A 27,335-nucleotide genomic window follows, 5' to 3' on the forward strand; every position below is an offset into this window, starting at 1 on the left:
TCTTTTTGACGGTAAATTGTCATCCTCACTCGCAGTACATTTAATTAAATATATAACAATAAAGGTGATAATTAATTGTATTTCTGATTCACGTTTGCCATTCAATTTTGATACGTCAATTTGCTGTGCTTAAAATAATGTTATGTGCTTGACATATACATTCTTGGGTAGAAACTTGACTATTTCTGGTAACAACGATAGATTTAACATAAATGTTCTCTAGGTATACTTGTACTACACTTATAACAATTGCAATGTTTCCTAGGCCTACATCTCTACTTTGGTAGCTTCACTGGCCTTGTGGTCTGTATGCTCCCGTTCCACCGCCTCCTCCTCTTCAGCCTCCTCACGTTGTTCCTCGGAGGAGGTCTGCTCCGCCTCGTCTTCAGCGACTATAACAAACTCGCCGTCTTTCGCCTTTGAATTGCTCTTTTCGCTGGGGCGATTTAAATTCGCACGCGATTCTTGGGAGGCTGCGTAGAAGGCTGAGTTGATACACGTGAACTCCTGCTTCTTGGCTGCGTTAACTTCGCGTGCAATTGTGGAAACCGCACTGGGATTAACGTTCTGTACGTGCTTGGACGAGCCCGGCTGCGAGTGCCCGAATCCCAGGCTGGCGGAAACGGGCTTAACAGTCGGACGCTTGCCCTTTGCAAGTCCTCCGGTGACCATGCTGGCGGAAAATGCAGGTGGTGCCTTGAACCCAATGTGCGGGGCGTTGCAGGTGTCCATCTGGAACACGTGGCGGGTCCGGGTGCTGCCCAGTTGCTTCTCCACGCGCAGCGACTGAGTGGGTACGACGGGCGGGCGGCGGATCACTCGCTGCGTCGTCGGTTGAATCACTTCCGGCAGCTCCCCGGTTGCCGACTGACCAGCTCCACCGCTTGGCTGATCCCCAAAACCGTACATGCGTTCGTGACGCTCGTGTACATTGCCGTCGAAGTCCTTGGACATTCGCCTGCTGGCCGAAGTTTTAGAAACTTCGGGAGCGGGCAGAAGCGGTGCCACATGCACCGCAGCCGGAACGTTCACACTGGTGCCCAGTCCCAGGCGCTGCTTTACATCGGTCAACGTCTGGTGCGCCTGCTGACGGGCCTTTTCAGCGCCCACCTCCAACAAGTAGACCAATTCGTTGCGCCTGGTCATGTGATGGTGTATCTGCTCGCGGATGGGACGCAGGTGCTCGATCACAGCCTCCGCCACACGGTCTTTATACTTGGCCGTGTCCAGAGTGGCGGCCTCATCTACCACCTTCTTGATGGACTCTCCCGTCACCTGGGCATGAATGTTTACTAGATTGCTGACGCCGGCACGCTTCATGGGATTGTATGTTATGTCCGAGGTGAAGTCTGTGACCGCCTTCTTTATCTTCTGCGTGATCAGGTCGGGCGAGTCGCTCAAATTGATGGTGGCCTTGGGGTTTGACTCCGACTTGGACATCTTTTTGGAGGGATCCCGTAAAGACAGTATCCGGGACGCGTCACCGTCTTCGATAATGGCGTGGCACACTGGGAAGGTCTCGCCGTAGCGACCGTTGTAAGTCCTGGCCAAGTGCTGGGCCAGCTGAATGTGTTGTACTTGGTCAGCGCCCACAGGAACATGGGTGGCCCTAAATAAAAAAAAGATTAATATTAACATTAAACATGTTTAGACGATAATAAGATGGGCAATAAAGTAAATTAACTCCAATGTTTGACGCAATCAAGCAGTGGAGTGTTAAGAATCCTGCACCTAATAGGTATCGCGTTAATTTATCGAATAATAATTTAATATTAATTTAAATTTGAATATTAAATTTTTATTTTATTAAATTTATATTATTTAGATATTGAATTGAATCATTTTAATATTAAACTGATGTATCCAATACCAATTTGATTTTACAAGAAAATATTATAAATCATTCAATATCAATTACATATATCTCTTGTATCCAGGGACCGCAAATAATTATTATGAGTTTAAAAAAATTGAAGCCCAAAACAGTCTCCAAAAAAATTGGAAAAAATTGTCATAAGTTAAATTTTCATGGCGAATTCAAAAACAAGATAAATTTTTTTTTTTCAATTTTTACGAAAAAAATTGATTTTTAATACTTAAAATTAATTTTAATAATAAAAAATTAGTAATAATTATTAAGTATCAATTTTTATATAAAAATTACGCAATAACTTTTATTTTCAACTTTTATTATATAAATTGAAAAATAAAAATTATTCGATAACTTTTATTTTACAAATTGGAAATAAAGATTGAATCTATATATATATACATACTTATTATATACCATATATATACATACACATTGGATCTGGCTTCTATGGATCAAAAGATATATTAGATATATATATAGATTCAATCTTTATTTTCAATTTTTAAAATAAAAGTTATTGAATAATTTTTATTTTTCAATTTATAAAATAAAAATTGAAAATAAAAGTTATTGCGTAATTTTTATATAAAAATTGATACTTAATAATTATTACTAATTTTTTATTATTAAAATTAATTTTAAGTATTAAAAATCAATTTTTTCGTAAAAATTAAGAAATAACTTTTATTTTGTAATTTTTTGCTTTTTTAATTATAACCGTTACAGTCCCTGCTTGTATCCATTAAATATTTTTTGTATATTACATTGATATTAATTAAATATGTATAAAATCGATACTACAATCAATATCAAATTGATTTTAAACCAAATATCGAAGTGACACACCAAAAGAAATGTTAATGGAGGTATTAACTTACTTGTAAAGCATAATATCGGCTGCTTGAAGAACCGGGTAGACGTACAGCCCTAAAGGGACATCCTTCAACAGGCGGGACTTCTCCCGGAACTGAGGCAGCTGAGCCAAGCGGGGCATGGTTGTCATCGAACTAAGGATCCAGTTGAACTCGGCGTGCTCGGCAACAGAGGACTGTACAAACAGCGTGCTCTTGGTGGGATCGATACCGCAGGCAAGCAGAGTGGCGGCCATGGTAAAGATGTTTTCGCGCAACAGTGGCGGATTATGAGGCATGGTGATGGAGTGCAGGTCCACGATGCAGACGGTAACGTCGTCGCGGGCATTCTGTAGCTGCACCCATTTTCGCACGGCACCCAGATAGTTTCCCAGGTGCAGGGATCCAGTGGGCTGGATACCACTGAAGATCTTCCGTGGCCAGCGGGTGTTCTGTTTGGGAAATGGGGAAAAACGGACTAGTGTTATGTAAACTAGAACACAATTTGTACTTACCGACTCTGTGCCACTGTCAGTTGACTGAGATTGCTGCTGAGCCTGCGGCTTGCCACCACCAGTCACCTGGGCCGTTGCAGAGGGCGTTCCTGCCGACCGGGTAGCCAATCCCGGCAAGAAACTCCTTGCCTGAATGCAACGACGCTGGAATTGCAGCGCTGTCGGTTCTTTTTTGGCCACTTCAGTCAGGCTAAGACGAAGTTTGCCAACTCGGAACATTGCAATCAGCTAAGAATTTTGTACCCCAAACCTTTGAGTAAAAAAAATGGGAATATTGCCTTGCTAAATGTAAGACTTAAGCCCGAAAAGTTAACTATTTGTTTGAACGGGGCCGAAATTTTGACACTGAGCTACGAGCGTTGCCAGATAGTTTTCTAAAAGCCGGTGCGACAGCTGTTTGCAGTGATGCGCGGCTTGGCTATCTTATCTTTTAATTTATTTTGGCCGTAAAAGAAAAATTATATATTAGGAACATTTTTTGAAAAAAGAATTTAATAAATTGGTGTACAAAATTAAAAAAAAAAGGTCCAAAAAACCGAAGACGCTACTTTTTCCCTTGTTAGGGAAAGTAACTAAAGTTATACCAAACCTAAGTTACCACAAGCTCCAAAAACCCCAGAACTTCAGTTGAGTTGTTGTATAGCTTTAAGCTTTATTCATAGTTTCCAAAACACCTAAAGACATTAAAAACCACAAAACCATTGAACGCGTTTCGAGTCTTCAAACTGTGTTGTGTTTATTCTAACTTAATACACATATTACATTGCAATTAACGCCTGGCGCCACTACCAATATTTATGGTTTCCACGGTAATGTTTCTACATTGAGAGTTACAAGTATGCGGAGACTTTCGTTTCGGCTGTCAGGATAATTTTTCGATTTGTTGGGTTTTAAAAAATTTCAAACGTAGTGCAAAGTTATCCAAAGAACTGGCAGGTATGGGAAAGTGCTTAGAAGTTGATAGGTTTGCCGAAGGCAGCCGCCACATTGGCCTCACGCAGAGCCTCTGCACAGGTCTGAAATAAATAAAAATTGTTTTGTTAGTTTTTATTATTGCAATGCAAAGAACAGGACAAGCTTTAAAAAACATGAATAGTTTTAAAGCTTTTGAAATAAGACCGAAAAGTAATTTTCGAGTTAAAAATAATAAGTCATTTGCTGGGGGGAATTACTTACAGGATGGGCATGGCAGACGCGGGCAATATCCTCGGCTGCTGCTCCGTATTCCATGGCCAGCACAGCCTCGTTGATCAGCTCGCCGGCAACGGGTCCGATGATGTGGGTGCCCAGGACCTTGTCGGTGGCCTTGTCGGCCAAAACCTTGACGAAACCGTCCGTCTCGTTGTTGGTCTTGGCACGGGAGTTGGCTAGGAAGGGGAACTTGCCAACCTTGTAGGCAACGCCCTCCTGCTTCAGCTGCTCCTCGCTCTTGCCCACCCACGCGACTTCGGGGTGCGTGTAGACCACGCTGGGCACGCAGTTGTAGTCAATGTGCACATGACCGCCGTTGATGCCCTCGATGGTGATGAGGCCCTCATCCTCGGCCTTGTGCGCCAGCATGGGTCCGTGGATGCAGTCGCCGATGGCATAGATGTTGGGCACCACCGTCTGGAAGGTTGCATTGACCGGAATCCTGCCGCGGTCGTCCTTGACAATGCCCACGGCCTCCAGACCCAGACCCTCGGTGTACGGACGTCGTCCAACACTGACCAGAAGAGCGTCGCACTGGATCTCCTCCTTCTCGCCGGACTTGGCGTTCTCCACAGATACGGTGACGTTATCGCCGCTGCGCGAGGCGGCCGTTACCTTGGTGCCCAGCTTGAATTTCAGACCCTGCTTGGTAAGCACCTTCTGGAAGGTCTTTGAGACCTCGTTGTCGATGCCCACTCCGCCGATCGTGTCCATGAACTCAATGGCGGTAACTTCGGCGCCCAGGCGCGACCACACCGAACCCAGCTCCAGGCCAATGACGCCAGCGCCGATCACAACCAGGTGCTTGGGCACCTTTGCCAGCTTCAGGGCGCCAGTGCTGCTCACAATCACCTCCTCATCGATCTGTTAGAGGAAACCCATGAATAAGTTAAAAATTCGTTTAAGCTTCAGTTCTTTTCGACACTTACTTCGATTCCCGGGAAGGGGGTAACCTCTGATCCGGTGGCAATGAGGATGTTCTTGGTCTTGACCGTCTCCGTGGAGCCGTCGGATTTCTTGACCTGCACCTCGTTGGGATTCACGATGCTGCCGAAACCTGTCAGCTGTGTGACCTTGTTCTTTTTGAAGAGCATGGCAATGCCGCCGGTCAGGGCCTTGACAGCGTTCGTCTTCTGACCCATGAGCTTCTCCAGATCGAGGCTGACCTCGCCGACGTTGACGCCACGGCTGGCCAGATCGCCGGAGTGGGCCATGTGATAGTAGTGGGAGTTGTTCAGCAGCGCCTTGGAGGGGATGCAGCCGACATTTAGGCAGGTGCCGCCCAGAGTAGCCTCCTTCTCCACACTGACCGTCTTCATGCCCATTTGGGCGGCCTTGATGGCGGCCACATAGCCTCCCGGTCCGGATCCAATCACCACGATGTCAGCCTCGTGGGTAGTGGAGTAGCAGCGGGCATTGAGGGCGCCAAGAATGGCGGCATTGGTGCGCAGAGGAGTCTGGAAAGACAGCAGATTACTACACGCTGTGGAACCTTATCATTTATCACGCCAGTCGCACGCATTTCGCATTAATCTCCGACCGCCTATCAGCTGATAATTGGCCCAATTAGCAACCTTGAAAACGGGGCCAAACAAATCCCTAAGACACCAGCGATTATTCTAAAGCAATCATATGAGCATTGCAGGTGATCTGAGTGCATTTTCCGAGCTTTTCCTGACTGATTCACGGCCTCCTCTGTGAGGTTAGATTGCATAACTTGGGGGGCGACCGACACTTGGGGAATCGTTAATTTCACCCGATCTTTACCTTGGCTACTGCCGACACAACATGTCGAAGCGTGAACTGCATAGCTGGTGTGGGCGAGTTATGAGGATAATCGTTATTTAACTACTAACACAACACTAATTTGATGTGTTTTTCCGACTGTTTTTCGTGTTGTGGATCTCGGAGCGGTCGCAGGGCTGGCGATGCACAGTCGATAGTGGTCATATGATGGGAAAGGACTTATCGATAGTTTTTGGGAAAATTCCATGGTGTTGTATTGTGTTTGATATAAAATTTTAATTGATATCTGAGATTTTTTTTAAAAAAGTATTTTGAATCGGTACATAATATTACTAAATAAAACTCTAATCTATAAAAATTATCGGTTGTTATTTCTAAATACTATAGTATCGTTTATGTATAGAATGTATCGTATCATTAACCAAATATTGATATATTTGATGATTGTTGTATGCAACTACTTCGGTTAAAAATATGTTTTTTGATAACTTACAAAGAAAGGGCAAAAACAATAAACGTTTTTTATTTGGTTCAACTTGGTTTATTAAATATACATGGAATGTTTGATTGTTAACAGCCTATTCGACTTTTGTAGTATCGGTGCTTAAAAATATATATCCATTGAAAATAAGTAGAATTGAATAAGTAAAATTTGCCACTTAGTAATTTACCAACATAACAAACATAATTCGAAAATATGTGACATATATTCTCTTAGAATGAATATTCGATTGCTAATATTGCAACTCTGTGCGGTATTCTCAATATGCCGTATTTTCCAGCACACTTTTGGTATTTTCGCTGTGCGTTCGCTTCGCGTTTTCGCTGCTGGCTCAGTTTTTCGCTAGCTGTCGCAATGCGGTCACACTGGTTCGCGGACACAACAAGATGGCGAGACTTGCCCCCGAAATCTGTTAGAAAACGCCACAAGAGCAGATAATTAATAGAGTTTTCGAGCAGAAAAGAGTCCACCGCAGTGCCGGGCAGACGAGGCGCATTTTGCAGAGTGTAAGCTAGGCCGGCGTGGCCAGAGAGTCGCTACAGGCGATACCTTCTGCTGGCCTTGCCTTGTTGTTGTTGCTCTTGCTGCGCCTGTGTGTGTGTGTGTGCGTGGGCTGGCAAGACTACCAAGAATCGCGAGGTTCTCGGGATTTTCAAGATGATGAGCAACTACGGCAACATAATGGACTCCCCAAAGTCATCGCCCCACGGCGGCGGACGATCACCCGTGGTTGCGCGCCAGGACTCGTCCGGCACCCTGAAAACGACCATTTCGCTTGGCAAAACCCCAACGATCATTCACACTGGGCCATTCTACTCGATGAAGGAACCACCCGCCAAGGCGGAACTCACCGGCGACAAGGATCTCATGACCGAGTACGGACTGCACCACACACTGACCAAGTTCAAGGAAAAGAAGTTCAAGGAGTCGCTGGCCTCGTTCCTGCAAAACATCCCGGGCATCAATGACCTCATCACGCATCCCGTCGAAAACAGCACGCTGCGGAGTGTTATCGAGAAGCCCCCGATTGGCGGCAAGGAGCTCCTACCATTGACGCCCGTGCAGCTGGCCGGATTCCGCCTGCATCCCGGACCGGTGGGTGCCTCTTTTTTTATTTCTTTCGCTCACCATGCACTACAGGAGTCGAATATTTGGCTCTTAAATGTTACTTTTCAAACAAAGTTTCGTAATCCATTCACATTAGATTGTTTCCCCAAAATTATTTCCTATACTAACTCCCCCTTTTCAATTAAATTATTATTCTTTATAACTCTTTTATTATTTATTAATAACTCTTTAAATTTTTCGATCTATTCACGCAATTTGGGTTCGTCAATGTGATGCTTTTTCATTTAAGTTTCATTGTTAGTTGCTAATTTAATTGTGTTTGCATGAATCTAATAACTTTGCAAGGTTTGGTGACTCAAAGTTTGGTTTCAAAATATGAAGTTTTTTTATGTATTCAACCAAAAAATATTTATTATAATATTCTTTTTTAACTTTTTGTTTACTTTTGTAATCGGTATCATTCAACTGTTTTCTAAAATGTATTTTTTTTTGGGCTTGGGAAGGTATACACGCAGGCCAGAAACCAGATAAAATTTCATGAAAAAATTTAATTTTCAATTTGTTTTTACTAACATCTACTTGTACATTGTTAATTTAACCTATTCCTGTTTCCATTGTAGCTGCCGGAACAGTATCGAACCACATATGTCACACCTGCGCGAAAACACAAAAACAAACACAAAAAGCACAAACACAAAGACGGCGTAACCACGGGACAGGAATCAACGCTGCTCGGTGAGTCGGCTGCTGATAACTCGCTTCATGACCCCATCCCCTTAACCAATGATTCCATCTTGTAGATTCGGCCGGCCTGGAGACTTACGAGAAGAAGCACAAGAAGCAGAAGCGTCACGAGGACGATAAGGAGCGCAAAAAGCGCAAAAAGGAGAAGAAGCGCAAAAAGAAGAACCAGAGTCCGGAGCCGGGAGTGGGACTGCTGCCCGGAGGAGCGGGCTTGGGTGGAGCAGTGGGTGTTATGGGCGCCACCAATCTGGGATCGCTGGGCGGAGGTCCTGGCCCCGGAATGTCCAACCTGGGGGCGAGCATGGGTCCCGGCGTTGTGGGCGGCATGAACAGCTTTTCCTCGTCCATGCAGATGCAGCAACAGCATCAGCAGCAAATGCCCATGCAGCAGCAGCAGATGTCAAGCGGCGGTCTCCTCGGATCTGTGCTGGGCACGAGCGGCGGTCCAGGCAGCGGAGTGAGCGGAGGGGGAGGCGGGGGTGTGGGGAGCGGCGGCGGCGGTGGCAGCCTGCTAATGTCGCAGTTCTAGGCAGGATCCTTTAGCAAAATAGACTTGGCTCATTACCTCTCATCAGCAGACGCACCCCAGATGGCAACACAAACAAAAAACAAAATAAACGCAGACGGACTTGCAGCGGTCCTCTAAACGCAATTTTCTCGATATCGTTTCGTGTCTAGTTATTAATTTAACATTATTGTAACTGTAAAATAGTTTATTTCTGTAATTAGCCAACAATTTTTCGTTCGTTTTTCGCGGTAGCCTAATGAGATTTATTCAAATGCAAGTTATGGTACAAATCGCACGCTAGACGTTTTCGCTCTCGATTCCAGCTCTTCCCCTTTATTTCCTCCCGCCATCCACAGAAGCGCTTTTTCGCACCCCTTTGTTTGCTCACCAAGCTTGTAATATGTAGGGTCAGTATTTCATTTATATTTCTGCAATGGTTTGTTCTTCCAGCAAGTTTAAAAACACAAAAAAAAAGCTGAGATTCAACAAAATAAAAATGCCTCTACTATAAGTAATTAATTTTAGTGATTAGGCGCATAAAACAATAAAAACCAAGCATACAAATGATGAACTGAGTTTTGTGTTTAATAGGAGAGATGATTATTTGGAATTGGTTTAACAAAAGTTATTAAAATATTTTGTTTTCAAAATTGGAAGGTAGGATCTTATATTGTTAAAAGCGATATATGGATTAATAATTTTTGTGTAATTCCAGAATGTTTCGATTTCGGAATTCCCAAATTTAAAAGTGGCGCCAAACACTTGTTAGCACTCTGTTAACTTTAACATGGCCCCGTAACAGCTTCGATGAAATCTGACAGATAGTAACATAACTTTCACAGGGTCAACAGCTGTTTTATTTCTCAGGGAGTTCCTCGCAATCAAGAGCCAATTAATAAATTAAAAGTGATGAGTAAAAGATAGCCGTCACTGAAAAGCCATAAATGAGTTCTAACTTTGCCACCAGTTCGCGAAAGGCAGTTATGACCATGTATAAGCAAACGTGCACCAATCTCCTGGAATTGTCCTCCGCCAAGGTGACCGAGTGGATATCGAGCTTCGATTCGGTGATAACCGACTGCGATGGTGAGTGGGTGGTGGGTGGCTTACTTTCCCGTATTAAAAGGGTTCTCCCAGGAAGTTGCGTTACATAAAGATATGTGTATCCATCCGAACATCTGCCCAAAATACGTCAGCAAGCGAATAGTTTTGTGTGTTGTTGCCGCGTCGCAAATTTCAATATTTCAATGTCAAAGAGTGAAGTGATTAATATGCCTGGCAGGTCGACTTTCGAATGCCCTCTTTAATAAAAATGTGATTGCTAGAACAACAAACTTTTTAACATGAAAAAATATAATTTTGTATGTAAAAATTTTAAAATAAAAATTAAAAAAAATTGAATTATTTGTTTAAAATATACCAGGCTTTTAGTGAGAAAAAAATCTTGCCGCACGTTTCTACTTAACTATTCATGGACCCTGAAATTTAAAAACGAACAAAAATGTTTACCTTTTTGAAAATATGATACCATATTTTAAGCATTAGGCATTTGATAAAATTATTTGTATTTTGAAAATATCTTAGTTCCTTAAAAAAACCAACTTCAGGCAGTTCTTCTCGCACTATTATTACATCATAAAGGCAAATATCCACAAAAAAACAAAAGAAAAGCATGTTGTAGGTTTTCCTAATTTTTTTACTCCCACATTTTCTTTTTTCTTAATTTTAGTAGTTTTATTTAGAAAGTAGTTTAATGTATGTACCAAGATTTGAAAAAAATGCAGATACAAGAAAATACCAAAGATAAAATTTGTTAGTAAAGACTTTTGAAGTAATGTTTTATTTATTAACCCTAAGAGCAGTTCTCGGCTATCTTACTAATACCATTATTTCCTGTCCCAGGTGTCCTATGGATCTACGGCCAGGCCCTGGAAGGCTCGGTGGATGTGATGAACCAGTTTAAAGCCATGGGAAAGTCGATATACTTTTGCACGAACAACTCGACGAAGACCCGTTCGGAACTTCTGAAAAAAGGCGTGGAGCTGGGCTTCAAGATCAATGAGAACGGCATTATATCGACGGCTCATGCCACAGCCGCATATCTGAAGCGCCGAAACTTCAGCAAGAGGGTATTCGTGATCGGAAGCGAGGGAATCACCAAGGAACTGGACGCAGTGGGCATTCAGCACACCAAGGTGGGGCCGGAACCCATGCAGGGTTCGCTGGCCGAGTTCATGGCGACGCATTTAAAACTTGACACGGACATCGGAGCCGTGGTCGTGGGCTTCGACGAGCACTTCAGCTTTCCCAAGATGATGAAGGCCGCCTCGTACCTGAACGATCCGGAGTGCCTGTTCGTGGCCACCAACACGGATGAGCGATTTCCGATGCCGAACATGATAGTTCCCGGCAGCGGGAGCTTCGTGCGGGCAATCCAAACCTGTGCGGAACGTGATCCGATCGTGATCGGAAAACCCAATCCGGCCATTTGCGAATCGCTGATCAGCCAGAACAAGATAGATCCTGCGAGGACCCTTATGATCGGCGATCGAGCCAATACGGACATCTTGCTCGGCTCCAATTGCGGATTTCAGACCCTGCTCGTGGGCTCCGGAATCCATCAGCTGAAGGACGTGGAGCAGTGGAAACTAAGTCAGAATCCCGAGGACAAGAAGCTCATACCGGACGTGTACCTGCCCAAGTTGGGGGATCTGCTGCCAGCGATTGTGGACAGCCTGACAGGCTCGAAATGATTGAGATTTGAATTTGTAGCCAATATTCAGTAATCAGTATGTAGTGCAGACATGTGTTTGTATCGTAGTACATTCACTGGCAATAGACAGGAAAACTTAAAAATAACTAACGCAAATTTATAGTACAATTTATACTAAAGAATAAAATATTAAAAAAAAAGTGTAGAAGCGTTTTCTCAGACGGATGACTTAATCGATATGCCCGACTCAGTTTAATTTTCGAGCGAGCTTTGCGCGAAAGGGAGATAGCAGGTTCTCCCCAATCATCGTGAATTGAAATGAGCAAGTCCGCCGCCAATTTAGTCGGGTCGCAAACATTTGCCGAAGCGGTCTACTGAGCAGCATGTCCAGAGGCGGGGCTATCAACTTGACGGACTGGACTAAGGAGCAGGTTGCCGAATGGCTCCAAAGTTTCGACACTGTTCTCTGCGATGGTGACGGTGAGTTTGAATGGCGGAAAAAGGTGGTATAAACAAATTGCTTGCATTCTGAAGCTTTTCTCAGAGTTGTCATTCTCACGGAAAAATATAGCAAATATCGGTGGAAGTTTACATGGGTAAAGCTCTAGCGATCACGGTTACCAGAAGTTTATGTTCAAAAAATTATAGAAGCTATACACAAAGTTTTTTTCACAGTCATGCGAATGAAAGTCTTACAATTAAAATTAACATTACAAAATAAATTTGTTTTGAGTTAGGCAATTGTTATTTTTGCAGGTTCTTAACAATACTATAAAGCCGTTTCATTTTTGTTTACTACTTTTTAATTATCACTTGCTTCATTTAAGAAATGTGTGTGATTTTCCCTGTGAACATTATCTTAAGCCCTGTGTAAATTCTTTAGTTTTGAGTTGTGTATCAATTTACAAGTTTATAGCCATACAATTATGTCAATGTAAAACATACTCTTGTAAATTGTATCACTTAAAAATTTATGTTTTTTAATGTTTACATTTTACCAAAGGTAAAAAGGAAAAGATTTTTTTAAATTATTTTCGTTTTGCATTTATTATTGATAGTAAACGTTTTAAATTTGACTTGGTAATCTGACATTCATAGCAACTAATTCATGTGAATCACCTAAACCAGATCTTTCCTTGGCAGCTTTGAGACAGTTTTTCAAAGCTAATACACAAAGACACTTTATTATCATTTGATGATAAAAGACCCCAATTACAAATTTGCTCAGAAGAAAAACTAAAAAGAAGTTTTCAAGTTGAAAAAGAATGTGAACTACTATTTAGTGATTTTTTTAATATTTGATATGTTCACTACTTAAGATTCCTGGTCAAGATTGTTTGTTGGCAATGTGCCTAATCGAACGTACTTACATTACGAGCAGCTGAGTGACCGACCGTAGCATATTAAATATCCATTTAACGCACAGGCACCATTTGGCAGGATGACACGGCCATCGAGGGCGCTCCGGATGTCTTGAATGCCCTGCAGCAGCGCTTGAACAAACGGGTGTACCTGATTACCAACAATGGACTGAAGACGCGCCAGGAGCTCTTTGAGCGCTCGCAGCGACTGGGCTTCCATTTACCCAGCGACAGACACATCATCTCGCCCACGGCGGCCATTGCAGATTATTTGACCGGGAGGCGGGAGTTCGATAAGACGCGGCACAAGGTCTATGTGGTGGGCAACGCGGCCATCGCGCGGGAATTAAGGCAGCATGGAATCGACAGCTTCGGAGCCGGCGAAACGGAGCTACTGCCTCCGGGCGACAAGTGGCAGGACTTTGTGGCTCGCGAATTCGAGGACCCGGCGGCGGCCAGGGACGTGGCTGCGGTGGTCGTGGGCTGGGACGAGTACTTCAGCTACTGCAAGATGGCCCGCGCCTGTCACATCCTGTGCAGCAATCCCGGCTGCGCGTTCCTCGTCACCAACCGGGACGCCGTGCACAAGTACCCGGCCTTCTGCATTCCCGGCACCGGCGCCTTCGTCGCGGGCATCGAGGCCTGTGCGGAGCGAGAGGCCCTCGAGATGGGCAAGCCAAATCCGTTGGTCCTTGAACCGCTCACGAAGTCCGGGGAACTGCGAACCGAGCGAACGCTTATGATTGGCGACTGGTAAGCGGGCTTAACCCGTCCCTTTGAGCGCTCCCCTAATGAGAACCTTGCTTCTTTTGTAGCCTCAAAATAGACGTCGGTTTCGCCAGTAATAGTGGCATGCTGTCGCTTTTGGTGGGCACTGGTCGGTACAATAATCTCCCGGAGGTCCGGCGGGAAAAAGGCAAGCTGCCGCTGCCAGATGTTTATCTGCCCCGACTGGCCGATCTGCTGCCCTACTTGTGAGCCATAAATCCACCCGATTCCCGGACAGCTATCGGCCATAATCACGTTATCAACTTCTTAATTCGACTTTTATTTGGCTTTAGTTCGTGTGTTTACACATAGTTGTACATATTTTATCTGCCGGCAAGTAACACTCTCTGCTGGATATTTTCGTAATATATTAGAGTGGCTGAAAAACTGCAGGGTCGGAAAGTTATCCATGATCAAAACTATATTAAGCTAAACACTTTATGTTGATTTACAGAACACGTTAAAAAACGAGCACATTAAAGCGAAGTTTAAAAGCAGAAAAATCTATTTTTTGTACATGCTTCACTAACCATTCGCAGTTACTGAAACTTCTATAATTGTCTCTGGATAAAATTCAGGCCCGTACACTTTTCTTGAATTAACAATATAGGCTGTGTGACTTATTGAAATACTGGCTTACCCACTATTACTTGCCGGGACAGAAAAGCAGAGACGGCAATTTCCTAATACTTTTTCCCTATTTCTCGGTGATCCCATGTAAAAGTTTTAATTTGCAGTGAACTAAACGAATTCCTCAACTAAGTGCAAATTCCTTGTGCTGTGACATTGAAATTAACATTAACCATTTAAAATACACGCAAAACCGAAACTAGTTAACTTATTGGTTAGCTGTACAACAAATTTACAGGACACCCCTGGCTTTTATCAAATAGTTGGCAGAATCACGCAAGGAAGTATCACAGAAGATCCGATTTTGATATATATTCTTGAATGAGAAGACAAACTTTTTGTTTGGAAAATGCATTAATTAATCAATGAAAATGTTTCTTCTTTTAAAGCTCGATATTTAAGGGGTGTCCGTTTTAGCAAGTCCTCTGATATGTTAGAGTTGAGTTCTGTTTTCTGTACTTTAGCAATTTAGCGCGAAAAGAAATCACAAAAAGCGATGTCACGTTTGGTAGCAAATCAGAATAGAGCGTAACTGAATCCGAAAAGTTAAACCCATCCCCTGCTTTTCCCGATTCCCCAACTTCTTTCCCCCCCACTCGTTTTTTTAAGCTGGTCGAAAGCGGGGCATCAGCTGCACGTTGTTACCAAATCCATTTGAAATGGCCAAGTTAACGGGCTGACGCATCGTTTACCACCAACCTTAGTTGTCTGTTCGCTGCCGGCGATCGCTTGCTGATTTCTTCGAGGACCCTGTCTAAATTGCTAAAAGGTAACATCAGGTGCTCGCGTCCGGAGTGTTAGCCAGAATCCGCGCACTCCGCGACAGGTAGCCGTACCAGTAGAACACGTTGATCAGGATGAAGAGCAGCGGGAAGACGATCCGCGAGGCGCGGTCGATCTTCGACACGGAGTTGTACTGTGGCGTGCGTTTGCCCTTCCGGCGGGCCTCCATCTCCTCGCGGCGGTAGTAGGACATCCTGCGGCGTCCTCCGCTGGAAGGACTGGTCCGTGAAGCCTGCGCCGCAGCAGCCTGAGCCGCGGCAGCCGCGGCGGATGTGGACGGAGCCTCGTTGACCCTCAGCTGCGTCTGCTCGTCGTCCTCCTCCCCGTCGGAGTCCGCCCGCGGCGGCTTTCTCCTCCGCCGCCAGTCGAAAAGGCCCAGGAGCTTCATGGTCCACAGGCCATGTCGCCGGTTGCGGGGACCACGACTCCGGGCGGCCAGCATGCCCAGCCGACTGCTGGGTGGCGGAGGCATGTTGATGGCGCACATGGAGAGCGGGATCACCTCGTAGATCTTGGAGTCCGTGCTGCCTCGGAAGTCCGAGGTCAGCGGCTCCGTCTCCGATTCGCCGGAGTCCGAGTCGAGCTCCTCGATGATGAAGTAGCACTCCCCCGATCCGTACTTGGTGTAGTAGTGCACCACGGCGAACTGCAGGATGGTGGCGAAGATGAAGCCGAACGAGAGGAACACGAAGAAGTCCAGCGCCGTGGGGTAGGACACCTTGGGCAGATCCGTGCGCGCCTCCAGTCCGAGGAAGGTCATCGTCAGCACCGTGGTGATCCCGAGGGAAACCCTGTCCGCGGTGGCCTCGCGGTTCAGCCAGAAGGACACCCAGCTGAGGACCACCAGCAGGCAGCAAGGACCGTACACCTGGATCAGGAAGTTGCCCATGTGCCGCTGCAGGTGGAAGTTCACCATCAGCATCGAGTACTCCGCTGGAAGGACAAGAGATTGATAAAATTATATGGTGATTATGATCTTTTCTTCATTTAACATTTTAAAACTAAAAGTTATTTAATTAATTACGATTTTTAATAGTTTTTCTTACTAAAAACATGAATAAAAGAGGGTAACGTCAGTAAAGGAAATTACTTATTACAGTATGTTATCACAAATTAAATTAAGAACACTTATAAATGTTTAATTACTGTGGACAGAATTTAAAAACGTTAAGCGTTAATAAAGTTTAAAAATATTTAAATACCTATAAAAGTTTTCATTTAGGAGAGTTTAGTAACTTTAAACGTTAATAAAGTTAAAAGAAAAGGTTAAAAAGATGTGAACTTCTATAAAAGTTTCAATTTAATCACCGTCATAAAACAATAATATCAGTTTCTATTTTTTGTTTTTAAAAATGAGCTAGACTTCTATAAAAGTTTCAATTTAATCACCGTCATAAAAGCATAATATTAGTTTCTGTTTTTCCGCGAACGCTTAGCCATAAACTCACATGGATGATTGGTCTCCAGGGTGATGGTTCCAGTCAGACCGGTGGATGACCCCGCTCCACCAGTCGCATCCCTCCCCGTTCCGAAGGCTCCCTTGTCCAGCTTGAGTCCTGTGCCGCGAACATGCTGGTTCTTCGCCGCCGGACCGGCGAAAGTGGTCAGCACCTTGCTGGTGGGCCTTGGGGGATCCTTGTTGCTGAACGGACGACGTTGGGGCCTCGGAGCAGCCGCCTTATACACAATGTCCGTCAAATTGCCGGCAGGACAATCGACCAAATCGAATTGCGACAGCTTCATGTCCTCGGCGATGGCGACGGGGGGTCGCTCTTTGTTCCAGCGGTAGATGACATCGGACGTGGTGTAGCCAACTGTTTCGGTTGTGTTTGCAGATAAACGCAACAAATTGTACACAAATGTCATTTAAAAGGGTGGCGTGTGGAACTCAGAGGACTCCTGAACTGTGACTTTTCAGCTGGGATTTCGAATTCGCCTAAATCACATAAATTTACTGGGTAGAGATGGGTTATATGAAGATTTTAATACCCTATTACAATTAAGAGATAAATCTGCTCTTCCAAATTCAAAATGTTACCTCATAGAATCCAGTAAATTGAATTACTATGGTTCATCAATCAGTACCAAACAAAACAAATAAAGCCCAAGTAACCTCTACATTCGGCTGACATTTTGCAAGCCAACACAAGTTCATTTAATCTTTTATTGAACCCATTCCACCAAGCAATCACTACCGCCCAACCACCGCCCCACGTGTACTTAGTTATTTTATTTTGATGCTGTCCCGAAATGCACAAATTGGCAAACATTGCGCCATATGTGGGAGAACCTGCCACCCAAATCCGCATTCCCCATTCCTCAAACCCCGCAATCGCTGACTCTGGCAATATTTTCAGTTCGCTCGCATCGAATGGGAAATTGTCAACATTAATGCAAGGGAGTGGGGGAGTTGATGGAGGGGTAATTGAATTCTTGACTGCTTCCATCCAGCATTACTCACAACAAATCGGAAGTAATAATACATTTCTAGGTTCGCTGGCGGCTTGTTCATTTGCGATAAGCTGCAAAGGCAGTTACTTGGTTTCGGAGAAATGGCAGCGGACACCTTTCCCATCATCAAAAAATGTATCTAAATTTTAAACTAGTACTTTTTTGCCTTCTAATATTTTGCATACTTTCTGCTTTGCATTTGAATAGTGGGAAATGGAAAAGAATTTTATGAAATGCCAGAAGGTGTGCCCTTTTTCTATGTGGGCAATAATGAAGATGTCATGGGCAGGCAAAATCTGGTGCAAAAACAAAAGGAGCGAGGGGTATTTCTTTGGATATGGTAATTGGAAGGGATTTCAGCATGCTGAAATGCTACAAAATTGCAAGAGAGATGTGTTCGCATATTTAATCACATCAATTGTTTAACTTATTTAAAAACGTCGAAGCAACAAAAAAACCAGAAAGTGAAAAAAACACTTGGAAAATCGGATACAACATTTTTTTTTTGTTTACTGTTGGACTTTTGGACAATATAAAGATATACTCGCAAAAAACAAAATAAAGAGAAAAAAGTAAAAAAAAATCGGGGTCTTGTGCAGCAGATTTTATAATTTAAAAAAGATGGCCGTTAACTTAATAAATTAATTCCAGAAATTCATTTCTTAACCGACGTCAATTTACAAGCCAGCCATTACGCAATGATTGGTTCGCAGTGCTTCTTTCGCCAGTGAGCAAAATTAAGTATTTAAAACTATTGTTTGTTTTGTTTTTTTTTTGTGGTTAAGTGGAAACGAAAAAATGTTTTGTTTGTTTCTAAAATTAGAGGTTTAACTATACACATATGAGTAAATATTTAATATCTGTTGTTTGTTTTTAGGTTTATGTTACATTGTTGAGTCATATAATGCTAAAACCAGACCAGAAAATATGTTTCTATGTTTTGTTTTACGTATTCAACCCCAGACATAATTATAAACATACTTCATAAGTCATTCTCTCAACTTTGTCTAGCTTTTATACATGAATTGAAAGAAGTGTAAGCAATCACATTTCCTCCGGGTTTTCCGTCCTTATAAACTTGAATTGTAACTTAAAAAGTTTTGAGAGACTGGCGCGGTCCATGACAATGAGTAAAAAAAAAAAAAGAAAAATACCAAATATGTACGTCGAAACAAGTGTGAATATAATTAACAAAGCATCGTAAATATGCAAAAGGCACTGTAATAGATGCCATTATGTAGTGTCATGGAACTCACATCTGTGTTTGCATATAACTTAGTAGCTCTCCGGTTCTTAGCATATATAAACACCTCCCAGTCAAGGCCACCAACATCAGTTCTCGAAGCCCACAAGAACCATCATAACCATGCGTTACCTCCTGACTCTTTCCCTGGTCGTCCTAGCCGTGCTGATCCTCCACACCAACGAGGGCTCAGCCGCATCGAGCACCACCACCACCGACGCCACAACCACCACCACCACCACCACCACCGACGCCACCACCACCACCACGGATGCCACCACCACAACCACTGATGCCACCACCACCACGTCCAAAAAGAAGCACCGCCACCGCCGTCGTCGTGTCATCATCCGCAGACGCGTAGTCATCCGGGAAGGAGGACGCAGACGGAGGGCAGGAGCCTCCGGAACGAGCGGAGGTGTTCGCCGGCGAGTTGTCGTCCGAGTTCGCAGGACAGCCAACTAAAGTTGCACATTCTTTTTAATTCCAATTGCCAGCAATTTAAAATAAATCAGTCAATCATACTTTCGCACATATGCTATTACTCCAATAGATATGGAAACTTTATCTTAATGATGTACACAGTGAGCAAAGGGTGACGACCTTAGTCTACCAGGGTGCAGATGGAAAGATTGCTCTAGCTTCAATAAATAAGTTTCAATTAACATATGCCATTCATATATCCATGTCACAAAGTATGTATATTTTTGAACAGCATTAATATTATATTAGAGTGGATAATTACATGCCAGTCTGTTGGTCTGTCTGCGCAAGTCATTCAGTTTACAAGTTATTTCTCTCTAACTTTACCAAAAGACTTTACCACAAGCTGCCATGCCTAGAAAATTATGAAAATCAACTCCAAATTTTATAAATATTTTAGATCCCATGTGCAACTGCTCAAAGTATTATTCATTGTTTTGTATAATAGTAGGGGTTTTGGTTTTTCTGCCTATAATTGGTGCCGTCGAACAATATATTATATTATATATGAGCACACCAAGTTACGATCTTTAAATCTTTGATTAAATATTTGCTTCCTTAAATACGTTGTGGGAAAGGGAAAGTATCTATTAAAATAAAAATTAACTCCGTTTTAATAATTATTTTTATAATTAATCAATAACACAATTGTTTCTATTTTACCTTTCAGTAAATTGTGTTCAATAAATAAGTTATGTTATCAATTTTTGTTGCATTTATATTATTAGATATTCGTAATCAATTTAAACGGTGTTACTTTCAATAACAAAAATACTAATTAATACAATTACAAAAAGAATATTAAGTGCGAGGAAAAATATAAAATGTGAATATGTCGGTTCAAAAATTTTAATCAATTCTTTTTAAGTTATTAGGAGCACAGATATATACCAGCTGGTGAATCAATAACAAAATAATATTCCCTTTGATTTATAAAATGTAGAAAATTGTTTAAAATAGAAGCGAACGCACCCTTGAAGTTTTTACTAAAATCTATTTAATATTAACATAAAATCTATTTAAAACATTTTGTTTAAAATTGTTACTCTGCATGCTAAGCCCTTTCAGAATACCTAGATCTTGTTCTTGTGCTTCTAAACATTTCTTCTAGACCTTTATTATGAAACCAATCTTATGATAAGAGAAAAAATGTTGATGAAATTTTTAAATGTATTAAAAACTGATTTTATTGATTTTTATATCAACATCGGCTTGCTGGCTTATAGGATATGTAAAAGATAGGGATTTCTATTTTTACACCCTCTGAACTATGCTCTTAGCAACACTATCAAATAAAGGTCTCAACAATCAAGGAATGCGTATATTTGGACTTGCGTAAAAGTAAAAATCCAATTACGTACAAACAGGTGTAATCTGACTTGACAAAGCATTGTAAATACTATAAATAGAACAAAAGTCATATAAATTTAGATCTGAGGAACACATCTGTGTTTGCATGGAACTTAGTACCTTTTCGGGGCTTAGGATATATAAACCCCGCTCAGTCAAGGCCATCAACATCAGTTCTCGAACACCACAAGAGCCATCATCACCATGCGCTACCTCCTCACTCTTTCCCTGGTCGTCCTGGCCGTGCTGATCCTCCACACCAACGAGGGCTCAGCCGCATCGAGCACCACCACCACCGACGCCACCACTACCACCACCACCACCACCACTGACGCCACCACCACCACCACGGATGCCACCACCACAACCACTGATGCCACCACCACCACGTCCAAAAAGAAGCACCGCCACCGCCGTCGTCGTGTCATCATCCGCAGACGCGTGGTCATCCGGGAAGGAGGACGCAGACGCAGGGCAGGAGCCTCCGGATCGACCGGAGGTGTTCGCCGGCGAGTTGTTGTCCGAGTTCGCAGGACAGCCAACTAGAGTTTCCAGTCTAAGAACTGACCGATCTTTGCCATCTTAAATTTACCATTTCTATTTAGCTAAATAAATAAAAAGCGTTTACACAAATTTGATAAACCCTTTCAAAGAAAAAAATGAGTTCCTCTGCCCGGCATTTAAAACAATGAGAATATAAATAATAATAAAAAACTGAAAAAGGGCCTAGAGCTGGTTCTGATTTAAAATAAAAACTGCATCAGAGCAATGTCAGACTGTGTTAAAATCTATACCAATGTTTTAAATGAGTTGCTGACCAATGTTTATATTGAAGAAAAAATACGTTTTGGATGAAATCAAAGCTTTCCGTGCTATTTATTTGTTGCCGGGACTAGTTTTAACTAACTAGTGTTTATTAAAAAAATGTTGATATGCCTCTCTTGCACATGAATTTTGGACCATGAATTTTTAAGTTCACAACCCCCATCACCGAATCGGATTTACAAAAGGGCACGAAACAACCAAACGTTAACGCCCTGTCGCTCGTTTAGCATGAAGGCCTTTTATACAAATCTAGACGGACCACGGACCGCACATTTTCTGTACTTGTGGACGGCTTCAATCTCACCGAACACCCCAAACATGCCGGCGAAACTCAAGGATGCGTCCTGAGGCCATTACCTTACTCTATTTTCACCTCGGACCCACCCGAGTCTATAAGGCGGCTACTTGCACGCTGACGCCCTGCGCTAAATGCACATGCGAATTTACAGACCAATTACAAGAATACTTACGAGTGCATACTATATATAATATTTGAAACAATGGGCTCAGAAGAGGCGCATGCGAGTCAACACGCACAAAAGCGCCACAGTCACATTCTCGAATGGTGCCACCTTCAGCTGCACCAGGTGCACTGGACCGCCCGAGTGTTTCCTAATGACACGTTACTCCCCCAGTCAACTTTCGCACCTACTTGGCGGTTATGCTGGCCAGAGCACCCGCTTCTGACCCATTACATATATACCGAAAGTAGGGAAAGCCATTTCGCGCAAGAATTAAAATACGTATGCATGAGTGCTATTTTATGATCCGAATTACGGGGCACAACCAACTTTTCTCTGTATAAATGCCGATACCCAAAAACTAATATTAGTGGTATTTCATTACCGAGAAAAATAAAGTATTCAATGGTTATTAGCAAATAATATTAGGACTGAAATGAAAAAAGCCACAGTTATCGTTTACTGTAACTTAATTTTACAGATGTAATCAATTATTTTGCTAGTATAATAACTCGTAACTTTTAATATACAAAAATGTTTTTAACCAAACTCCTTTAATGAAAACAAGTCACAAAGCATTACTCTCGGTATGACAATTTTATTTTAAATTTTGTTTTGAATGGAAGTTTAATAATTTAAACAAGCAGCAATGTATGTACATGCAGTTCTCTAAAAAGCCAAGTCCATTATTTTACTCCTCTCTGAAGAAAAAAGCCTTCGATAAATAGTTTGCCCAATTTAAAAAATCTTTCGGCTCTGCTTTTAAGTTCCTTTGCAGAAAACAAGAGTAAATGCAAACTTGGCAATTCAGTGTGGAAATCTGAAGCCATGTCAGGATATTCCATTAAACCATTACCTCATCTAATCCGCTTCCAGCATTCAGACGCATGGAACCACTTGAATATTTCCGGCCCTTGTGCCATTTTATTCTTTCTTTCGTTTCCCCTTCAATTCAGAACACATCTCACTTCACATTTCTTGTCGCCAACAGCCCGCCAATCCAATCCCATCCCATCTCATCCAATGTCATGGCATTCAGCATAATCCCCACCCAGATTCTTTGTCCTTCGGACCCAACAAGTGGACATTTTGACGACACGAGGAGAACAAATCACATCAAAGCGCAATGAGCAGCCATTATGCATAATTATACCCGTAGTTCTCGGTTCCACAGGCCACTTGACATTCTTTCGAAATTCCTTCGTACTCACATGAACCGAATTTCAGGGGACACTTTTGTATGTCCATGGGAAAATCGGCGAGATTCATCGGGCAGCCGGCTTTAATTGTCAGCCGGCTGGAGTACAAGACGCGTCCGTTCTGATAGATCCTCACAAACTTATTCGGCGTGGTAATCGTGTGCAAATAGCTCTGCTTGCCGTTGTAAAAGTACGTATCCGGCTTCCAAATCCGGGCCAACATCGAGACGCTCAGGGCCAGCGTATCCTGGGCTCCCTCGAACGCGAGACGTTTATCCACCCAGGATTGCCGAAAATAACAGTCCATCGAGTAGGTCTGCAACGGAGACGGAAACGGAGACGGAGTCAGAGTTGCGGAAGAACAAGGAGTTCAGACAGCAGAGCTCTCGACTGCAGAAAGCAGACACTTGGAAAATTGTCACTTGATGTGTACGAATCGGTTACAAATTGATTGGAACAAAACCATTACCTATCGCGAACTTTAAAATGGTTTCAAGCAACTTGTAATAGTGAAAAATAGCAAACAGATCTTATTCAAAAGTATTAGTTGTGGTTTTAAGTAAACATATCATATTTTAATGTTACCTGTTGGGTTGAAATTATTTTTTAATTATATGTAAATTAAATTTATTTAAACCTAAGCCTGTTTTTTACATACCATATCCACTTCTGATATTGGTCCCATGCTGCGAACCATTATGTCCACTTCTATTGTGGCTGGAGGTCCTGAAACAATATTGATTAAATATTACTACAGAACTATACTTTTAAGTATATTTATAGGTAAATCTCCGTTTTATTTCACTGGGTAATACCTGCTTAAATGTCCTGCTTAGCGGCTTGTAAAGTTCAGCTTAAAACCTCTGCCTTGTTCGCCAGCGCCATTCAAACTGTTATTCCAGTCAAAACCCTAGTTGAGTTATGAAAAAGGGGATTTGTTTCTGAAGGCCACGCAAACCAACTATATAATCCACCTACTCTCCGTATCGGTTTGGTTCAACTATGAATATTCATATGCGAGTCACAGGCCCTAAATGAAAATGTTAAATGCTCCTCTGTGTGAACAATGACACTTAAGCCGCTTCGCAGACAGTCCCAAACCCCCCGAATCTGTTACCATCCCCGCCCCGACGCCCATTTTTATCTAGCTTTTCTGCACTAATATGCAATTTTTCAAGCCCTAGATTCGCCTCCTCCCGAAGCCCCAGGAATTTTTTGTATTTTGCCTATGCGAACAGTTTTTAATGACTTTGCCGCTGAGCTTGCTCGGCAAACATGCGTCGCGCTCACAGGATGTGGATGCGGATGCGGATGCGAATGCGGATATGCATTGCTACGTATCCTTTGAATCCTCGCCAGCTGGCGCCAGATGACGAGGAACGAGAACGGTGCGCGGAAGGGGGCGTGTCACGGCCCATTCTTAATGAAGTGTTAAAAACAATGTAATTTGGTCTTAAGCCGTCGAGCGAAAACAATTTTCGCCACGTTAACCGAAATCCAATTTTCATCCATTGAGTGGATGGCATTTTAAATTTCGAGAATATTTAAATTTTTATTGCTTCGGCCATTTGCAAGATTGAAGGGGAATCGAATTGCCCATCCATTTCGGGCGAAGTCCTCGAGTAAAATCTTTCAGAGCCTCGGGAAACGCAATAAAATTGTTTGTATGTAGGCAAATATTTGTCGGTTTTGACACTTACTATTTACCCAATAAGCTGCGAGGCAATCATCAAGGGGGCTTCATCACCTTGGGGCCGTTTGTGAGTGATGTGTCGCCTGGCAGCGATTTCCACTTCATTAAATGCTTCCGTTGAGCGGAAAATCTGCGAATCTATGCTGATTACACTCGGGAAGGGGCCAGAGTCAAAAAGGGTAAACAACCCAAGATTCGAGTCAGACGTAACGATTTAGGGGTACTTGCTACTCCATCCTGCTAAAAAATTCCTTATCACGACTGTCATGCTTAATTTACTAGGCCTAATAATCGGATATTTATGTACGTCCTAAATTTAATCTGTGTTTAGCTCATAAAAGCCCGAAAATAATGTACATCTCTGTTCTAAATTTGATTTATCTTTATTGTTCTCAATTTCCACTATACATACGTTTTACAGAGCCTTAAGTTTGTTAAGCCAATGAATAAAAGATTATAATACTGAAAATTTATTTAATCTAGGCTTGTTTTTGCTAATCAATATAATATATTACCAATTATAACTCATACAAAAACAAAATTGATTAGTGATGGAATAAATTTAGTACTAAGAGATTGTCTTAAAAATGTTTAGTGTTAATTTATTAAAAATTGGAAGTATAAACGTAAATGATTTTAGTTAACCACAACTATTTTGTGCTTTTAAAATTGTTAAGCATTAATTTAGAACCAACATTAAAATCAATATTTGTAGGAGTTTTCAATGCTGAAGAAAATGTAGAAAAGCTTTAGTTTGATTGTAACACAATAACCGAGAGCAAAATATCGGAAAAATGTATTTTAAATGTTCAGTATAAGTTATTCCCGATAATGCCCATATGTGACTGATTACTTGATCTTTTAAATAACCGATTTACTTACCACCGAAGTCCGGTCGAATGCTGTTGTCATAGCCGCGCAGCAGGTTGTCCAGTAGCTCGGATATGTTCGCGTGGTTGTTGCTCTGGGTGAGCCAGGAGGAGGGTGAGGAGGAGGAGGTGCGGGACTGGGAGCGAATATCGTCCAGCCGATGGGCATCGCCGCGTCCCTTGATGCTGTCGGCCATGACCCAGAGGGATCCCGATCCGGGGCTGATGGGCAAGTGCCAGGCGCCGGGGTAAATGCTCAGCGCCAGGAGGCAGCAGCTAATCAAAAGCTTAAATATGCGCAAGTTTAAGCGGCGTCCTTGGTGGCAGGAGTGGCTCCTTTCTGCGATGAGGTCAGTTGATGCATCGCCGGAGCCGGATGCATCTGTTGTTGCTGGCATTGTGCACATATTGTTCGGTTTTGTTTGCTGTTTGTTCGCTGGCTGCAACTATTGTTTAGCAGAAGTCTTCTGCTGCTGTTGCCGGTCTAATCTACACATCCGTTTGTCTAACTTTTGTCGCTCCAACTGGCCTGTGGCTCCCACAGTCCCGCCCACTGACATTGCCATTCCCATTGCCATTCCCATTCTCGTTCCCGTTCCCAATCCCGTTGCCATTAAAATTCCCATTCTGGAGGTCCTGCTGCTGATGACAGTGCCTCTTTCCTGAGCTGTGTGTTGACTCGTCCTCGCTCGTATTTATTTTCATTTATGCACCGGAAGTTGCACTCGGGTCGAGGGCGATTTCATGAAGCGTTTTCTTCTTAATTTCTGAGATTCCTTTCAGGCTGGCATTAGTTCCGTTTGTCTTGGCCCGTGTCCTCGTCTCCTTTGCGACGACTTTCCCCAGTTTCTTTTAATTGCTGCGAACTTGTTGGACTTGCAGTTGGCAGTTTTTGATTGGCCAATTAGCCAGTGGCTTTTTCAGTTATCAGTTATCAGCTATAAACTATTAAGATCACGGGTCGGGGATGAATTGCCCCAAATTCACAGTTCTTTGCATTAATTGAATATGCGCTTTTTAGTATTATTACGTTCATTATTTTAATAGTTCTTAGTTAATTATTTGTATTATTTACCGCAAACTGTCGTAGAATTTTTATAGCTGTGCATAGAGTTAAGGAAAAAAATAAGTTAAAACGTAGTCAAACTTTGTATGTCTCTTTGTACCACATGACGTATACGCAATATTAATTTTGTAAGTAGTTTTTCTTGCTTTATTTGATATTAAACAAGATTTTATACAATGGTAGTAGTTTTGTTTAGAAACACACAGTATATGGTTCGTCTTCCGAAAAAATAACCAATAAATTTATTTAGTGCCGCAGCCTGCCTTCACTTGTTATTTTTGATATGCCACTCTGCGTATGCGTAATCTTGAGTTTAAAAATTGCACATTTGGGAGAAGCCGAAGATTAATGAGTCCACTTTGCAAAAAAAAAGTGAGCGTAAACTTTATGCCTCCAGTGGCAGCGTATTTTCGCCGTATGCATATTAAAATATTAATCTTGG

General features: G+C 42.6%; 8 protein-coding genes across 9 annotated transcripts; 5 read left to right on the forward strand and 3 right to left on the reverse strand.

Moving 5' to 3' along the window:
- Nucleotides 1–59: 59 nt before the first annotated feature.
- Nucleotides 60–3,591, reverse strand: LOC108099884 (tryptophan--tRNA ligase). Its single transcript, XM_017203538.2, has 3 exons — nucleotides 3,240–3,591; nucleotides 2,752–3,176; nucleotides 60–1,609 (listed from the first exon to the last, which is right to left on the reverse strand). Exons 1-3 carry the CDS (start codon nucleotides 3,456–3,458, stop codon nucleotides 268–270), a joined length of 1,986 nt encoding a protein of 661 aa, XP_017059027.1. The 5' UTR covers nucleotides 3,459–3,591; the 3' UTR covers nucleotides 60–267.
- A 358-nt stretch (nucleotides 3,592–3,949) lies between these two features.
- Nucleotides 3,950–6,370, reverse strand: LOC108099940 (dihydrolipoyl dehydrogenase, mitochondrial). The gene is made up of 4 exons (XM_017203610.2): nucleotides 6,198–6,370; nucleotides 5,360–5,887; nucleotides 4,416–5,294; nucleotides 3,950–4,255 (listed from the first exon to the last, which is right to left on the reverse strand). Exons 1-4 carry the CDS (start codon nucleotides 6,237–6,239, stop codon nucleotides 4,190–4,192), a joined length of 1,515 nt encoding a protein of 504 aa, XP_017059099.1. The 5' UTR covers nucleotides 6,240–6,370; the 3' UTR covers nucleotides 3,950–4,189.
- A 654-nt stretch (nucleotides 6,371–7,024) lies between these two features.
- Nucleotides 7,025–9,142, forward strand: LOC108099904 (mediator of RNA polymerase II transcription subunit 19). Its single transcript, XM_017203562.2, has 3 exons — nucleotides 7,025–7,773; nucleotides 8,367–8,481; nucleotides 8,547–9,142. Exons 1-3 carry the CDS (start codon nucleotides 7,336–7,338, stop codon nucleotides 9,017–9,019), a joined length of 1,026 nt encoding a protein of 341 aa, XP_017059051.1. The 5' UTR covers nucleotides 7,025–7,335; the 3' UTR covers nucleotides 9,020–9,142.
- A 682-nt stretch (nucleotides 9,143–9,824) lies between these two features.
- LOC108099905 (glycerol-3-phosphate phosphatase) lies at nucleotides 9,825–11,916 on the forward strand. 2 transcript variants are annotated; one of them, XM_017203566.2, is made up of 3 exons: nucleotides 9,849–9,904; nucleotides 9,966–10,084; nucleotides 10,901–11,916. In XM_017203566.2, the coding sequence occupies exons 2-3, from the start codon at nucleotides 9,982–9,984 to the stop codon at nucleotides 11,749–11,751; spliced, it is 954 nt and encodes a 317-aa protein (XP_017059055.1). In that variant the 5' UTR covers nucleotides 9,849–9,904; nucleotides 9,966–9,981; the 3' UTR covers nucleotides 11,752–11,916. The 2 variants fall into 2 exon arrangements, with proteins under 2 accessions (XP_017059054.1, XP_017059055.1); XM_017203565.2 differs by having other exon boundaries at nucleotides 9,825–10,084.
- An 83-nt stretch (nucleotides 11,917–11,999) lies between these two features.
- LOC108099906 (glycerol-3-phosphate phosphatase) lies at nucleotides 12,000–14,343 on the forward strand. Its single transcript, XM_017203567.1, has 3 exons — nucleotides 12,000–12,191; nucleotides 13,138–13,825; nucleotides 13,888–14,343. The coding sequence occupies exons 1-3, from the start codon at nucleotides 12,095–12,097 to the stop codon at nucleotides 14,048–14,050; spliced, it is 948 nt and encodes a 315-aa protein (XP_017059056.1). The 5' UTR covers nucleotides 12,000–12,094; the 3' UTR covers nucleotides 14,051–14,343.
- Nucleotides 14,344–14,416: 73 nt separating this feature from the next.
- On the reverse strand, nucleotides 14,417–26,773 carry LOC108099903 (gamma-aminobutyric acid receptor alpha-like). Its single transcript, XM_017203561.1, has 5 exons — nucleotides 25,841–26,773; nucleotides 23,924–23,991; nucleotides 23,278–23,581; nucleotides 16,702–17,067; nucleotides 14,417–16,186 (listed from the first exon to the last, which is right to left on the reverse strand). The coding sequence occupies exons 1-5, from the start codon at nucleotides 26,232–26,234 to the stop codon at nucleotides 15,246–15,248; spliced, it is 2,073 nt and encodes a 690-aa protein (XP_017059050.1). The 5' UTR covers nucleotides 26,235–26,773; the 3' UTR covers nucleotides 14,417–15,245.
- Nucleotides 18,858–19,226, forward strand: LOC108099908 (putative uncharacterized protein DDB_G0275629; the record flags this gene model as incomplete). The annotated part of the gene is made up of 1 exon (XM_017203569.1): nucleotides 18,858–19,226. A coding segment is annotated over exon 1 (156 nt), but the record flags the coding sequence as incomplete, so codon positions are not given.
- Nucleotides 20,863–21,140, forward strand: LOC108099907 (putative uncharacterized protein DDB_G0275629; the record flags this gene model as incomplete). Its single annotated transcript, XM_017203568.1, has 1 exon — nucleotides 20,863–21,140. A coding segment is annotated over exon 1 (156 nt), but the record flags the coding sequence as incomplete, so codon positions are not given.
- Nucleotides 26,774–27,335: the final 562 nt, after the last annotated feature.

This window comes from Drosophila ficusphila, unplaced genomic scaffold, assembly GCF_018152265.1.
Source record: "Drosophila ficusphila isolate 14025-0441.05 unplaced genomic scaffold, ASM1815226v1 contig_106, whole genome shotgun sequence".
Lineage (NCBI taxonomy): Eukaryota > Metazoa > Arthropoda > Insecta > Diptera > Drosophilidae > Drosophila > Drosophila ficusphila.